This window comes from Camelus dromedarius, chromosome X, assembly GCF_036321535.1.
Source record: "Camelus dromedarius isolate mCamDro1 chromosome X, mCamDro1.pat, whole genome shotgun sequence".
Taxonomy (NCBI): domain Eukaryota; kingdom Metazoa; phylum Chordata; class Mammalia; order Artiodactyla; family Camelidae; genus Camelus; species Camelus dromedarius.
The window spans coordinates 3736238-3752782 of record NC_087472.1 but is presented as its reverse complement, the minus strand read 5'-3'; the positions used below and the strand labels follow the sequence as shown (position 1 = coordinate 3752782).

Sequence of the window (16545 nt, the reverse complement as noted above, 5' to 3'; positions counted from 1 at the left end):
AAAAGAAAAAAGACTAAAATTAATAATCTAGGCATCCATTTAAAAATTAGTAAAGAACAGCAAACTAATCCCAAAGAAAGTAAAAGGGAGAAAATAATGAAGATATAAACAGAAGTTAATGAACTGGAAATCAAGCATGCAATGGAGAGACCAGACAAGCCAAAAGCTGGTTCTTTGAAAGAAATCAGAAAATCAAACTTTTGGAGAATTTGATGAAGAATAAAAGAAGGTATGCATTGATAACAAATATTAAGAATGAATAAAATCATATCACTACATTTGTGCAGAAATTTAAAAAGATCAAAAAGAGGATATATGAAGAACTTTGTGCCAATATGTTTGATCATGTAGATGAAGTGAATAAATTTCCAGAAAAAAGTAACTCTCAAAATTGAATCTTGGAGCATGGCCGACTAGGAAGCTCCAGATTCTCATATTCCAGTAGAAATACAAATAAACAATTAGAAACTGACTGAAATAACTTTATAGGAGCCCTGGAAATCCATCAAAAGTCTACAGCAACCAAGAAAATGTCCAATCAAGAAAAAAAACACATTTAAAATGATAGGAAATTTCGTGGTGTTTTTATTTGCCTTTTCCCTGAAGTTTAGGGGAGCAGCAGTCCCGTCCTAGAGCTGTTCCATGAAATGGAGAGAACAGAGTGAACTAAACTTGTAACTATCTAACCTGGCCGCAAGCTGCAAGATAAAAAACCAACACACACCAAAATCAGTTGCCTTTCTATACACCAACGATGAATAATCTGAAAAGGAAATAAAAAAAATTACATTTACAATAGTATTTAAAGGAATAAAATACTTAGGAATCAATTTCACCAAGGAGGTCAAAGACTTGTACACTGGAAGCTACAGAATGTTGCCAAAAGAAATTAAAGACACATAAACGGAAGTGAAATAAGCCAGGCACAAAAGGACAAATACTGTATGATTCCATTTATGTAAAGTACATAGAGAGGGTGAATAAATGGAGACAGGAAGCAGAACAGTGCTTCCCAGGATATAGGGGAGGGAGGAATGGGGAGTTAGTGTTCAACAGGGGACAGAGTTTGGAAAGATGAAAAAGAGTCCTGAAGACGGGTGGTGATAATGGTTGCCCAACACTGTGAATGTACTTAATGTCCACTTAAAAATGGCTAAAATGGTAAATTTTAGGTAAAATTTTATTATGAAAAATTAAGGAATAAAAATAATAAATAATAATAAAAAAATTAGGAATAGCTAAAAAGTTAAAATAGAAATAGAAACCTGAACAATACTATAACCATTAAAGTTTTTCTTGGTGTGTGTGCATGAAATAAGTATTTTACTGAAGTATAGTCAATTTACAATGTTGTGTTAATTTCTGGTGTACAGCATAGTGATTCATTTATACATATACATGTTCCCTTTCATATTCTTTTTCATTATAGGCTACTACAAGGTACTGAATATAGTTCCCTGTGCTCTACAGTAGGACCTTGTTGTTTATCTATTTTATATATAGTAATTAAATTTTTTTTAATGGAGGTACTGGGGACTGAACCCAGGACCTCATGGATACTCAACATGTGCTCTACCACTGAACTATACTCTCTCTAAGAAGATTAATCAGTAATTAATATTTTCCGTAAAGAAAAGTGTAGACCAGATGCATTTCACAAAAAGCACTCCCCAAAGCAGCCCCAGAGTAGCTGTTGGTGGCCAGCATGGGAGGAGAGAACTTCTTGTCTTGGCAATAAGAAATAGCCCCACATACTCCCAGTTACGTATTACAAACAACCCCTATTCAAAGGCAAGGTCAAAGAAGAGCTTGAAAGAATGTTCCATGTTCCCTCACCCATGTCTCCATATGGTAGTTGTGAACACAGCTTGCGGCAGAGGAAGACACTTCATGCCAAGCCAGTCTCTTGGTCTAGCACTTGTGATCCAGCAGCATAACCTGGCCCTCAGCATTTCCCACCAGAATGGCTGCTACACAGAAAACTAGGTGGAACTAACCCTGCCCTCCAGGACCTGCATAAGGCTTGGAATCTTGGGGATTTATCAGCCACCCAGGCGGAGGGAAAGCATTTAACTAGTCAAATCCAACTCAGAGTCAACCCTCCCTCCCCCTCACGAGTCCAGTGCCAGTCCCCACTTCCCACCACAGGAGCCTGGGTCTGTCCTGACTGGAAGTATAGATGAGATGGAGGAAGTTAGCAAGAGAGGATGTGCCTTATGCGAAAGATGGCCTCTCCTCTCAGAGCCTCTGTTTCCTCATAATAATGCCATCCTCACTGGTCTGCTGTGAGGAATAGATGAGATGAGGCCCCGTGCCTGACACATAGAGGCCATTGATAAAGACAGACTGTTGTCATTATCACTGCTTGTGTGAGGAGAGCTGCTGCGTTCCAGTCTCTCTGATGCACGGTGAGGTAAGTCTGAAATCTTCCTTCTCTGAGAGGGAGACCCTGGAGCATGGCGAATGGGGCTGGGGAGTGAAGGAAAGGGCTTGGTGGTCACCCCAAAACTCTTTCCAATCGAATGACTTGAGTTTTCCATTAAAGCCAAAGAGGGTGCCAAGAGGAGGGACAGTCACAAACTTTTTGTTGTTGTTATTTTGTGAAAATGAACATGGCTCAGTAAGAACAGGAAGCATAATGGGAAAAGAGCACTGGCAAGTAAGAGAATTTTAGTTAGAAAGTGAAACTTCAATATGAAATAGCTGTTTTAAGAAGGGACAGATGCAGCAGGACTTGTAGCTTATTGTCAGTAGGCATTCTGATGACGCAGGGGAGGATGGGTGCTTCTTTCTGACACCTGGTCCATCAGGTACCCCTCGGATCAGAGCCTTGTGGGCCAGGAAGAAGGTGGAGCCCACCAAAATGCCTATGGTTTCTGTTCCAAATGGGAACTCAGGGGGGCCAAATGTCACTGGAACACAGTAATCTGCTCAGTCTAATCACTGATTGATGCCGGCCTCAGCAAAGGGAAAACAGAAGCACCTGGGAGGTCTTGGCGTCTTTTTGACTTGGGCTTGTGTGTGATTGTTTCCTCATTTGTCTCCTTTCATGGAAAGTTCCAGTGATTTCCTTTAGTGTCTCTACAAACTAATAGCCTTCATAGATTGTTTCATCATACTCCGTCCTTCTCCCTCTTGAATGTTCCAGACAGCCATGTCTCCTCCTCTGGCCCTCCACTCACTCTCCACTCTTGCTTCAGTCATACCTAGCTTGAAGCTAGAACCCACAATTCTCCACCTTTCACTCATGGACCTCCCTCTGCTGCAGAAGTAACATTAGACAGTCCTGACCTGACCTGGTGAGTAAGGTGATAGAATTATTCAAGTAAAAGTAAAAATTTCCCCTAATTGCTTGTCTGTTATAACATCATATACAGATAGCTAGATGGATGCTCACATTTGGGGGTAGCCTTGAGATAATCTGGCTTAGAATATAGGTTACATGGAATATACAAAATTCTTGAGGTGGGGGAATCCTGCAAAGAAGCCCCCAAACCTAAGACTTCCAGAGCATCTAAAACTGAGGTTCTCAGAGATACTTACTATACCCCTAAGGTGTCATCTATAGAAAACACGCAATGTTCTCAAATATGAGCCCAAATCAAAACAGAAACGTCAATACCTTTTTGGGGGAAGGTGTGAGAGGAAGGAAGGCAGGCTCTTTCCCAATCAATAGAAGTCCTCATATTTGATTTATTTAGGATTAGCCAGAGGCTATGCCCCGCAGGATTGCCACACAACATACAGGGCATCCAGTTAAATTTAAATCTCCAATAAACAATGAATAATTTGTACCATATGTATGTCCAAATGTCACATGGAACATACTTACACTAAGATTTTATTAGTATTTGTTTAAAATTCAATTTCAACTGGGCATCCCATATTTTCATCTGCTAATGCAGGCAGCTGTGCTCGGGCAGGCCACTGGGGTGAGTCTAGCAGTGGGAAAGTGGTGTGCTCAGGCCTCTGGTCTCGGGGAAAGCCAGGTAGCCCTGTTACTGGGGAGCTGAACTGGTTATCAGGCATTGGGCCAGGATCCTTTTCACCAGAATTGATGTACACAGTGGGGTTTAGTCTGAGGACCAAGGCAAGGTTTTATGATCTAGAACAAGTGTACAGCAGGGTGGGGGATAAATTGGGAGTTTGGGATTTGCTGGTGCACACTACTATATATAAAGGAGATAGACAACAAGGTCCTACTGTACAGCACAGGGAACTACGTTCAGTAGCTTGTAATAACCTACGATGGAGAAGAATAAGAAAAAGAATATGTATATATAGAACTGAATCACTGTGCTGAACACCAGAAATTAACACAACATTGTAAACCGATTATACTTCAATTGAAAAAAAATAGAACAAGTATATAAAGTCCTAGCAGGACCTCATTCTCAGGAGGAGACTGGGCACTGAGTCCCTGACTGCCAGGTCTAGACTTCCTTAAATTGTTGGGGGCTAGGTAAACAATTGGGTTAAGAGCAGGGTTTCTCTTAGAGGGGTCCCTGGGCCCCTTGAATGGAGAGTCACCTGGGGCGCTTGGGAAACATGCAGATTCCCAGGTTCCACCCCAGACCTACTGAATCAGCATCTCTAGGGGCAGCCCTAGAAAGCTGCATTTTCCCTAAGCCCTCCTGGTGGCTGTAACACGTACGAAATTCGAGAACCAGGGCCACAGAGCTGTGAGCAAAGTATGCAGGGATGAGACATGATGGTGAAGCCAGACTCTGGAGTCGGACCACAAAAGCTATACTTCTGATTCTGTCATCTATTATCTGTGGAACCTGGGACACGTGGCATAACCTTTCTGGGACTCAGTGAAACAGGGACAGTGATCATGCCTATCTCATAGCACTATTGTCAGGATTAAATAAGAATATATAGACAAAGCACTCAGAATAGTGTCTGGTATGTAGGAAGCACACACACATGTGAGCCATTATTAGGGGTGAGCAGACCCATGAGGGGGGAAAGAGGAGGGGTTTGGGCTCTGATGGGTACCCCTGTCCTATGCCTTGCAATAGAGGGGGCTAACGCAGAGCTCCCAGGACAAGCTGCTTGTTGCACTGGAAGTCATGAGGTTGATTAATAAGAGGGACAGTCTTTAAATGCACGAGTAATCATGCTTGGCTAGAATGAGAAACTAGGAAAATAGATATTGTTCATTAAGCTCTAATTATCAGCTAAATTGAATAAGGGGAAGGGAGTCCATGTGTTGCTTCAAGTAATTAATGTGCTGCTTCTCTCCCTGGTAACCCTTTAAATTTGCACCACCTAACCTGTAGTCTTTATCAGGCACTAAGGTTCTGGAAATACTGGTTACTAATTATTTTGGTGAATCCCTGATTGCACTAAAGAAAATGGATGTGTCCTGCTCTCCCTAGTGACTCAACCATGGGGGAAGATAAAGCGGTTCTCGCCATGACGAATTAAGCCCAGAGGATTTGGAGAGGACAAGCATCCTCTCGTTCATTTAGCAAATGTGAACGCTGTCTCCAAGTTGGTAAAGTAAATGCGACAAGACATAGTCTGTTTAGGAAAAAAAATCACCTGTCCCGAACTAGCTGGTTGATGTCATGACCTGACTTGCTCACTTGCTCCCGGTTTCAGTGGCTTGATTCCTGCTTAAATCCCCACGCAGTTCCTTTGAGGCTGCAGCCTTGCCCTTGGAGTCCTGGCCCCCAACCTCGACCTGGATCTAGACCTTCCTCAGCCTGGGCTGGCCCCACACTCTGCTAAACCCAGCTTTGCCCACCTGAGCTCACCCAGCCCCCTGTAAACTTTAGTCTGACCTGTCTCTACACCCAGCATCCTCCATGCTTTCATTCTGACTGATGTCAAGGAATTTGATTGTTCCTTGTGGATGATATATAAATTATATCAGTGAAGCATCTCAGGGGGCAGTGAAAAGGCAAGTCCCTTCCTATGCCCCTGTCCATCTAACATATGGACACCTGTCAGAATAATAATAATAATAAGAGCTTGTGGTTGTTGAATGTTCACCCTGTTCTTGACAGTGTTGTAAGTGCTTCCATATATTATCTCATTTACCTCTCCCATCAACCCTATGATGAGTTTTGAGGCACTATTATTATCTGCATTTTATAGCTGAGGAAACTGAGACAGAGAGGCTCAATCACTTGCCCCAGGTCACACAACTGGCCAGCAGCAGAGCTGGGTCCAAGCTTGGTTTTTGTGTCAAGAATCGAGCCAAATGCAGTCTCCATTCATCAGGTATTTACCTGGTGCTGGGGTAGAAACAGTGTGGGGAGCAGGCACTGGGTGAGCAAAGCACCTTCCAGACTCCTGTGTACTGCCCATGAAAAGATAAGACATCTCCCAAAGTTCAAGAACAAATGGAGAATGTTCTGCTTGTATTTCAACTGAAAGACATTTTCACTCTTACTAGGTTTGTGCCAAATTCTCATTTTGCCAGTTTTCACATAAAGTGTCAATCAGTGGTCTAATGTGGCTTCAGCAGACAATCTGGTAACATCAGAGGAGCACTGGTCAAGGTGGGTTGGAGTGCCTGGGGTAGCCCTTGGCTGTCCTGCACTCCCTGGGTGAAGGGAGAAGGGTGAACTGTCTCTAAGAGGGCCTCTGCTTCTCTTGGGCCAGGGGCTGCTTGCAGGCTGAAAGAGAACTCAAAATATTCATAGCAGTTTTACTCATAATAGCCCAAAAGTGGAAACAACACAAAGGTCCACTGATAGATGACTAGATAAACAAAATGTGGTCTACCCATACCATGGAATGCTATATGGCCGTAAACAGGAAGGAAGTACTAATACAGCCTATGTAACATAGGTCAACCTTGGAGCTATCATGCTAAGGGAAAGAACCCAGACACAGAAGGCCACATAGTGTATGATTCCATTTATATGAGACACAAATCAGATTAGTGATTCTTAGGGGCTGGGGGTTAGAGGGAATGGGGAGGGAATGCTAATGGACACAGGGTTTCTTTTTAGGTTGACGGACATGTTCTTCAATTTGATAGTAGGGACGGTTGCACAAATCCATGATTGTACCCCCAAACTGCTGAATTTTGCACTTTAAAAGAGTGAATATGGTATATAAATATCTCAATAAAAATAATCAAACACAAAAGCAGAACAACAGCAACAAAAAGGAGAACACAGAATCCACCCTATCAAGTCTCAGTGCAAAATGCTACCTTAAGAAGCTGGACTGTGGGAGAAAGGCCCTGGGCTGAGAGCATATCAGGCTTGTGTTTAAGCCTGGGCTCCTCCACTAGCCTAGGCATGACCTCGGGGAAGTCCTTTCACCTCTCTAAGCCTCAGTCTCCCCGCCTGTTAAATGGCGTTGTTGTGAGAAAATATATTCCTGATAGGATTTTGAAAACGATAAAACACTTATTTAAAATTACAGTGTCCTAATTACAGGTAAGGTATCATTATAATACTTGAGGGCTGAACAGAAAGCATAGAGATATGATGAAAGTTAACCTTCTGTCATTGCCTCTATAATAAGAGATCTGAAGATGTGGCACTATCCTTGTGTGCGCAGGAAAAAAAAAAAGAAAGAAAGAAAGAAAGAAAAGAAAGAAAAGAAAAGAACCACCGATTTCTGAGCAGAAACTGCTGGCTTGCTCTCACTCACCTATAAAGAGAGTGTCAAGTTGCCAGGGAACACCCTGACTGCCAGGCCCTCCCTGAGCTTCAGTTCTTCAAAAGATGAGAAATGTGGAGGCTGAGATGAAAGAAAGGTTTCTGTATCAGCAAGAAGAGAGGGGAAATCTTTTAATATCTTCCTTCCATGCAGAACACTCCTTTGGCACCGCCTCTGCCTGGGATGTCCCGGGCTCTCAGTGCTGGGAGTCTTTTGGGAGACTGTGTAGTCTCTCTAACCTCATAATAAGTGACTAGGAGAAGGGACCATGTTGGGACCCCACTGTGTTTCAGGACTGCAAACTCTGTATGCTATTCCCTGTCCACTATCCATTGACTTTTCTCCTTCCCAATCTCCATATGGGATCCCCAGGGAATGTCCTAGGTCTCCTCTAATTTGCATCTGTATCTTAATAGCTTTCCAATCCCCAGTAAAGTGTTACTCTCCACCCCCAGTTATTCGGGTTTCTTAGCAGAAATTTTAGAAATACACTTAATTAAAAATCTCTTGGAAGCTTAAATAAACCATATGCACTGCAGTCTTCCCAATAAAAAGCTCCCCTCTTAACTGCTCCAAAGTAACAGAACCTATTGCATATGGGTCTTGTCCTACCCTTGCAAAGCCTGACTGATTTTCTTCCTCATGTATATCTACATAATAATTCAATATCTATCTGTTTCTCTTAGTACAAGGACAATGTTCAGCATCTTTATTCAGATAGTTCATAAAAATAAGAAAATTAATTTAACTAGATGCAGAATTCTCCGCCCTCCCCCATTATTAAAATAGTTGCCTCTCCCACTTGCTTAGCACTGAAAAGTCCAAGCCCCTATGAGGTTATGGTCAAGCAGTGTCAAAACAGGGGCTGGGGCCAGGGATCAGCTCACCCTCTCTCCTGCCCGCTCCTCAGTACCAGGGAAGTCCAGCCATGTTCATCTACGATTCCCAGTGTCCTGGGCCTCCACCAGCTCTGGGGCCACCTCGTCTCAGAAGTACTGTGGGTGCACTGGAGAACGGTTTGCCAGCTCTCTGTACAGGATTGTTTGCGGAGGAGGGGCTTGGGTAGGGGACACTCTAGTGTCTTAAATCATTAGAATGCTGGTTTCCCTTTTTCGTTCACAATTTTGCTTATTTGAATTAAAAAACCCCCGCTCTTTGCCAAAAGAAAAAGGACCCAAACCCTCGGGAAACCAGCACCAGCAGCCTGATGTGAACAAACTACTCCACGAACTACTCCACGATGTGGACGGGCTTTAGGCTTTGGTCCCTCTTCGGGGCTCACAGTTGCCTAAGGAGGATAGCAGAGCCTGTTTTAGGGCTGCATTTACGGTAAATCCTGGCTAAGTCCAGCCCTGAGAGCGCGCGGCCCGGCCCGGGTTCCAGCCGACCAGGAGCAGCGAGATAATGAGTGAGATAAGGCTCCAGGCGGGAGATCCTTATTCGTGGCGGATTCCCCTCTCAGCAGCGTTAACAGGATTGGGGCGGGGGGGGGGGGGTTCGTCTTCAAACAAGGGGACGCGTTACTAGTTTGGGTTTTTCAGCTGGAGAAAGTGCATGCAATCTTGATTTTCAGCCGTATCTATCTTTCCGTTAAAGGTCCCTGAATGTTGAAGTCCCTCGCCGAACCCACCTCCATCCCCCCTCCCCGTGTCCGCCCCCCTCTCCGTGGGGCAAGAGGGAGGCAGTGTCCAGACGGTGGCGCTCCGGGACAGTCCAACCCCCTCTCCCCCACTGCAGCAGGAAGGCTAGTCTGGGACAAATTGCTAGGTGTTTGCTGAAATTTTCTGGGAGGCTTCTCAACAATAGTCATAACTTTTAGTAGCCGGCAAAATATCCACCCCCGTGACCAAGGTCTTTGAGGGAGCGAGTATCCTAATGTCGTCCTTTTAGCCCGAACCTTTCGGATTTCCCGTGGCCCGTGCTCTCCAAGAGCCTGGGCGCACCGCAGGGAGCCGTATCGCCTAGGGAGGAAGATCCGAGGGGCAATGGGGCGGCCCGACCCAGCTGAGGTCGAAATGAGAGCCTGGCAAGAGAAGGCAAGGGAGATGGGTTGAGATGAGTTATGCCTGGGGCGGGGGCCGCTGTTTTGCCCTTGGCTTCTAAGCTACTCAGCCCGGCATCTCCGCGCCTGTCCCGCTGCTCCGGCACAGCTCCCTGAGTTTACCCCAGCGCCCCGCGCCGCGCTGTAAAGCGTGCGGAGCACCTCGAGAGAGGACGAGAATCGGAGCGGCTCGCCCCGGGTTTCTTTGAGGAGCGGCGGCCCAAGAGAAGGTCCCCTCACCCCCCACCTGTTTTACTTTTTCCCAGAGCAGCCTCTAAGCCCCTGCAGTCAGGGTGCCCGGCAGAGGGGAAGGCGATGAGCTCTCACTCTCGCTTGCCCCGAAGTTGGGGGCAAGCGGCCACCAGCTAACTCCCCTCACTCCCAGAGTACAGACTGGATCCCTGTTCCCGGGGCCTGGTGTAGGGGACATCTCCTCACGGAGAACACAAGTCGGGGACTGGACAGCCACCCGCTCCTGCTGCTAAGGGAGCCAAACAACTCCTGCCAGGCACCGGAGTGGGGATAAGCTCCCTACAGAATGGGGGCTCAGACCAGGGATGGAAGCCCCCCGCCCCCAGGCAGCTATCTCCTGCTCCCCGCAGAGTACAGAAGGCACTGAACTTGCAAGGGCCCTGGGATGGGATGACCCTCTTAAGGAGATCGCAAGGGCAAATATCTATGGTTCAAGGGGCCACTGGCCACCCCTCACACTCTCCTGGGGGCTTCAGACTGGCTTGGGTTGGCACTGGATCCAAAGAGGAAACCCCATGGCTCTGCTTTGCAGACAACAACGTTTACTTGCGTAGGAGTGGGAGGGAGAACTTGCTAGAAACGGATGAGCAGTGGTTGGTGAGGGGGAGGTGGATTCTGAGCTGGTCACGAAGCAAGGTACCTGAGGGACGGTGGTGGGAGGGGGAGCGGCTAGAGGGGAAGCACATACAAGGCAGTCGGAAGCAAGACGACACCTCGATGTGGATTTGTCCAAGAGGAGATGGAGATCAAAGCGGGGGTGGTCAGGAAAGTTCTGATTGGTTGGGGGGAGGGACTTTGGGTGGGGCTAGCCGCCTCTTGAGGCTTTAAAAGCTCATCGGAGCGGGGCGAAAATGCTGTCACTTGTTCTCTGACTTTCAGAGAGGTGGCAGCTTTCCCGAAGCTCCTGGAAGCTCCTGGCTACAGAGCAGGTGTTTGCTGTCCAGGCCCAGCTGGGAGAACCTAACGGTCTCCTGCAGCAACATGGGGCCTCCTACTCTAGCCGTTCCCACCCCATATGGCTGTATTGGCTGTAAGCTGCCACAGCCAGACTACCCACCGGCTCTAATCATCTTTATGTTCTGCGCAATGGTTATCACCATCGTCGTAGACCTGATTGGCAACTCCATGGTCATTTTGGCTGTGTCGAAGAACAAGAAGCTCCGAAATTCCGGTAAGCCTCTCTTCCTGCTCCCTACCCAGCGCAACCACTTCCAACCCCTAGGGCGTTAGTTTGGGAGCCTGGAATAGGGAACCCGTGGACGGGCCTTCAAACTGAACGTCCTTGCTCCCCAATTCCCTGTGAACCCGAGTGGTGATGTTTCGCTGGGGCCCCATAAACTTAGAGCTTCTCCAGGCAAATCCCGGGTCCCCGCGGTGCGCGGCAGACCGCCGAGCCCGGCCCTGTCGGGGACCTGATGCAGCGGGAGCCGGCACCCAAGCGGAGAGTCCGGTGGCCGCCCGGGGACAGCACGCCGAGCCGGATGCTGCAGAGGTGGCCGCGCCGAGGCAGCGCGGGAGGAATTGACGCGGAGGGAGCAGCAGGGTTGCGACCCGCTCCGGTAAAGTTAAGTTCAGGCGGCTGAGGCGGCGCTTGGTGGAGCGCAGCGCGGCGGCCGCGCCCAAGCCCGACCGAGCCCCCGCGCGCCGCAGCCCTGTGGCTCCACAGCGGCTCCCGGGCAGCTCCCGGGCGGCGGAGCGCAGACCCCCACGCCTGAACGTGGAGCCGAGCTCCGTCCGCCCGTCCGTCCCAGGGCGCGCGGCGGAGAGAGGCGAGCGGCCGGCTGCGCGCAGCAGGCGGTGGCAGCGACGGCGGCGGCGGCGGCGGCGGCGGAGATCCCGAAGTCCGTAAGCGGGGTACCGGGGGGTCGCGGGACGGGGCGGCGGAAAGGTTCGGGAGCTTGGCGTCCCGAGGGGATAGAAGAGCGCAGAATCCGTGAGGGTCGCGGGACGGCTGCGGGAGAGCACAGAGGGAGGGGATGGCGGGGGCGCAGAGACTGCAAAGCCGGGACGGGGAGTGGCGGCGAGCGAGACTCCCCTTGCAGCCTGCCAGTGCCAAGGGTCGCGGGGCCGGCTGCCAGAGGGCCTGGGGGAGAGTGCGCGAGGATGCCGGGCGCTGCGACCCGTGTCGGGGGCTCGGGCGGCAGACTCGGCAGGGCGGCGTGCTGCGTTTGCAGGATGGGCGGGAGAGGGCTCCGGAGGGGGTGGGGGGGAGGGGCGAAGGGGCCCAAACTCCCAGCTCAGGCCCGGGGAGGGAGGGGGCGGCGCCTAGGGTCTCCGCCGCCAGAATCCCGGCGGCCTGGGGCCAGAGGGCAGAGAGAGAGGGGGCGGGGTCTTAGGGGGTCGGGCACCCACAGGACCCCGGCAGGCGGGGTGCGGGGGAGAGGAGGCAGCCAGTCTCTGGAGGATTATTTTGCTCAGACGAGAAATCACAAACACCACACAAATTTCTAAATGCACTGACGGACGCGCAGTCATCAAAAGTTTTCTTTTAAACTCTGATGGGTGTGTCTGATTTCTCCGCTGTCCCCTGGAGACCTGGGGCCGCACACTTGGACCTCGCCTTCTCTCCAGCAGTGTGGTCCTAAGGTGCCGGACTCCGGAGTCCACTCGAGGGGGCACCTGCAAAGCCCGTTTCCTTTCCTTTCCTTTTCTAGTTCTCCTTTTCCTTGTATAATTCAAATAAAGGTGTTTATGGTTGCTGTGGTTTTGTTTTGAAGGCCTTGCCCCCCCCCCTTTCCCGCTTTTCTACTCCGACTGCATTACTTTGAGGGAAAACCCTAGAAAGAACCTCTTGGGTAGAAAGAGCTGAGGCCGCGACTTGGCAACGCTCTGGATGGAGGCAGAAGGAGACATTCCTTTTCCGTTTTTAAAAGTGCTCGTTTTCTCCCAGGCCAAGATGACATGTAATATTTTGCCAAACCAATGCTAATTAGCAACGAGGTGTTTCCAGAGAAAGAGGGCTCTGCGCCTGCACTCGGCCTTACAAGTTTATAAAAAACGATCCTACCGCCGCCCTACAACATAGGAGTGGGGGCAGCCCGCCCCCTGCACTTTCTTGTTTAGCCCGCAGGCTCCAGTAAAGCCCTGGGCCGGGGGCCGGGAGCCCATGGCAAGGCTGTGAACATGCCGATGCGCGGCTCTGCGTGGGGACCCGCATGAAGCAGGCACTTACGTCAATCCTTGCAGAGATTTTCCTGATTTTTTTCCCCTCCTTCCTCACTATTTCTAAGACTCAGTTTTACAGGGTTCCCTCTCCCCTCTCCCTCAGTTTTTACTCTTAGGTTACCTCGGAAATGGTAAGTATTTACTTGGTTAGGTCTTAGATTATTGTATGACCCCGCGGGGAAACCCCATTTAACAAAACTATGGCCTCTAGTGCCCTTGCTCGGGCATTTCTCTTTAGATATGTTTGCGTGGTAAATGCAATGGTAAGTGAGAGAGGGCAGAGGACTAATTTATTATTTTGTTTTCGGGGCAGGGAGAGGTGGAGTTTTCCTGACTTTCCTCAGATCTGCCCCCCTACTCCAGTCCCCACCTTCGACTGTTTCCTACAGACAGCTTCATCTAGCTCGCCTCTACTTCCCCCACCCCGAAAAAGTTTGCATTTTGTTTTTGTTTAAAATGGTGGCCGCACACACGTCGACGGTCCCTGTGAAGGGCTCCTCAGCAGGTTTTCGTGCTTACTGCTTTCTGACATCACTTCACTTCTTTCCCAACGCAGAGATGACATTGTTTGAAAGGAAAAAACGGTGGTCAAAGTACAGGTCCCCCAAAGCTGCTAGTGCATCAGAATCACCTAGGACATGCTTGTAAATAAAAATCAAAACACAACTGTATTTCTTTAAAAGAATTCTAGAATTCCAAATAGTCGCAACTCCAGCTGGCCTTTTCCTCCAGCTTAAATTTGTAAATTTCCAAACATAACCATTTATTCTTTTCTGTCTTTCCCCCTCCTCGATATGTTTTTCAGGCAACATCTTCGTGGTTAGCCTCTCCGTGGCCGACATGCTGGTGGCCATCTACCCCTATCCTCTGATGCTGCATGCCATGGCTATTGGGGGCTGGGATCTGAGCCAGTTACAGTGCCAGATGGTTGGATTCATCACAGGGCTGAGTGTGGTCGGTTCTATCTTCAATATTGTGGCAATCGCCATCAACCGTTATTGCTACATCTGTCACAGCCTCCAGTACGAGCGGATCTTCAGTGTGCGCAATACCTGCATTTACCTGGTCGTCACCTGGATCATGACCCTCCTGGCTGTCCTGCCCAACATGTACATTGGTACCATCGAGTATGATCCTCGCACCTATACCTGCATCTTCAACTATGTGAACAACCCCATCTTTGCTGTGACCATCGTCTGCATCCACTTTGTCCTCCCTCTGCTCATCGTGGGTTTCTGCTACGTGAGGATCTGGACCAAAGTGCTGGCAGCCCGTGACCCGGCTGGGCAAAATCCCAACCACCAGCTTGCTGAGGTTCGCAATTTTCTAACCATGTTTGTGATCTTCCTCCTCTTTGCAGTGTGCTGGTGCCCTATTAACGCGCTCACTGTCTTGGTGGCTGTCAGTCCGAAGGAGACGGCAGGCAAGATCCCCAGCTGGCTTTATCTTGCAGCCTACTTCACAGCCTACTTCAACAGCTGCCTCAACGCTGTGATCTACGGGCTCCTCAATGAGAATTTCCGAAGAGAATACTGGACCATCTTCCATGCTATGCGGCATCCTATCCTGTTCCTCTCCAGCCTCATCACTGACGTTCGTGAGATGCGGGAGGCCCGTGCCCTTGCCCGTGCCCGTGCCCGTGCCCGCGACCAAGCCCGCGACCAAGCCCGCGAACAAGACCATGCCCATGCCAGTCCTGCTGTGGAGGAAGTGCCAATGAACGTCCGGAATGTTCCACTACCTGGTGATGCTGCAGCTGGCCAACCTGAACGTGCCTCTGACCACCCCAAGCTAGCGTCTGGCCACCCCAAGCCGGCCTCTGGCCACTCCAGGTCTGCCTCTGCCCACCGCAAATCTGCCTCTGGTCACCACAAGTCTGTCTTTAGCCACTCCAAGCCTGCTTCTGGCCATTCCAAGTCTGCCTCTGGTCACCCCAAGTCTGCCACTGTCTACCCTAAACCTGCCTCTGTCCATTTCAAGGCTGACTCTGTCCATTTCAAGCCTGCGTCTGTCCATTTCAAGGCTGATTCTGTCCATTTCAAGCCTTCCTCCAGCCACCCCAAGCCTGTCACTGGCAGCCATTCCAAAGCTGCCTTCAGCCCTGCCACCAGCCACCCTAAACCCACCACTGGTCACACCAAGCCTGCTACCACCCACCCTGAGCCTGCCACTGCTGACTCTCTTGAGCCTGTTGCCACCAGCCACCCTGAGCCTGTCATCGCTGGCCAGCCTGAGCCCACCGCTGCTGACCATCCTGAGCTCACTGCCTCCTGCCACCCTGAGACCACTGCTGCTGGCCACCTAGAGTGTGATGTCACTGACCTCTCTGAGCCTGCTTCCAGCCCTGCCAGTGAGTCCTCTGAGCCTGTTGCCAGCCTGTTGGAGCCTGCCACTGCTACTGCCCCTCTTGACCCCACTGTGGTCACCACTGCCACCAATGATTACCATGAGGTTGTGGTTATTGATGTTGAAGCTGATTCTGATGAAATGGCCGTGTGAAAAGTGCTTTTAGGGGTAGGCAAGCAGTGGGTTTGTCTAGCATATGTAATGCAAAGGGAGACCCCATAGTGCATCTATACACAGACAGACACATGCAGACACTGACTCGCAGACGCGGTGTGAGCTACACGCACCTTTCAGGCATACTCCTTTACATAATGAACTCTGAAAATGTGTGAGCGTGTGCGTGCTTGCTATTTTAGACACAAAATTTCCCTGAAGTTTGGCTTCTGTTGTTCTGAGCCTCCCTTTCCTCCTGTGGTTGACTGTGAGCCCACAGTGATCCTTGAACTTGCAGAATTTGATTTTTTTCCCACTTCCCTGTCGCCCTCTCTTCCCTCTCCTCATTTCCGCTTTCTTCTCCCATCCCTTGCGGGGTGGGGGAGAAGCGCATGCGCAATGGTAAAGGTGTGCCTTCTGTGAATGTGCCCGCAGAGCTTTACGCGTGTTTAACTCTTCATTGTACTTTTATGGCAGTCCGAAAGGCAATTGCGATGAAGTACAAGTACTTGAAACAGTTTCTTTTCTAAATTCCAGAAACAAAGTATGACCCATATCTGAAGAACACAACTTGATAAGCTCTTAATAAAATAAATAGTTATGCCTATGAGATCAAATGGCAAAAGGAAAGATATGGCCGCACCGCACTGAATTGTTTCTATTTTGTGAAAAGTCAAACATCGGTACTGATTTTTATAGTTAAACAGGAATGCAAATGATGAGATGTTTTTACCTTCTTTGTAGTTACTTACTTTTTTTCTAGTATTTGCCAGGATTTTCTTTCATTTAGTTCCAGAAAAACACATCCATCCATAAACTAGTTTCTTCCCAAACTCAAATTTATGATTGCTACGATTAATCAGTCATGCTTTTAATATTATAATTCACAACTACTCTTTACCTCAGATTTTTTTTTTTACACAGCCTGATGTTTTTACACAATCAGTTTTTGCATT

General features: G+C 48.9%; 1 protein-coding gene across 1 annotated transcript; it reads left to right on the top strand.

Annotated features, from left to right (window-relative positions):
• The first annotated feature begins 10792 nt into the window (after positions 1-10792).
• On the top strand, positions 10793-15923 carry GPR50 (G protein-coupled receptor 50). The gene is made up of 2 exons (XM_010979587.3): positions 10793-11096; positions 13896-15923. The coding sequence occupies exons 1-2, from the start codon at positions 10907-10909 to the stop codon at positions 15587-15589; spliced, it is 1884 nt and encodes a 627-aa protein (XP_010977889.3). The 5' UTR covers positions 10793-10906; the 3' UTR covers positions 15590-15923.
• The last annotated feature ends 622 nt before the right edge of the window (positions 15924-16545 follow it).

Bases quoted from the DNA above. Each gene is read 5' to 3' on its own strand.
- GPR50 (XM_010979587.3), top strand. From the start codon at position 10,907: ATGGGGCCTCCTACTCTAGCCGTTCCCACCCCATATGGCTGTATTGGC. The intron at 11,097-13,895 runs GTAAGCCTCTCT...TATGTTTTTCAG, and splicing joins CAAGAAGCTCCGAAATTCCG to GCAACATCTTCGTGGTTAGC.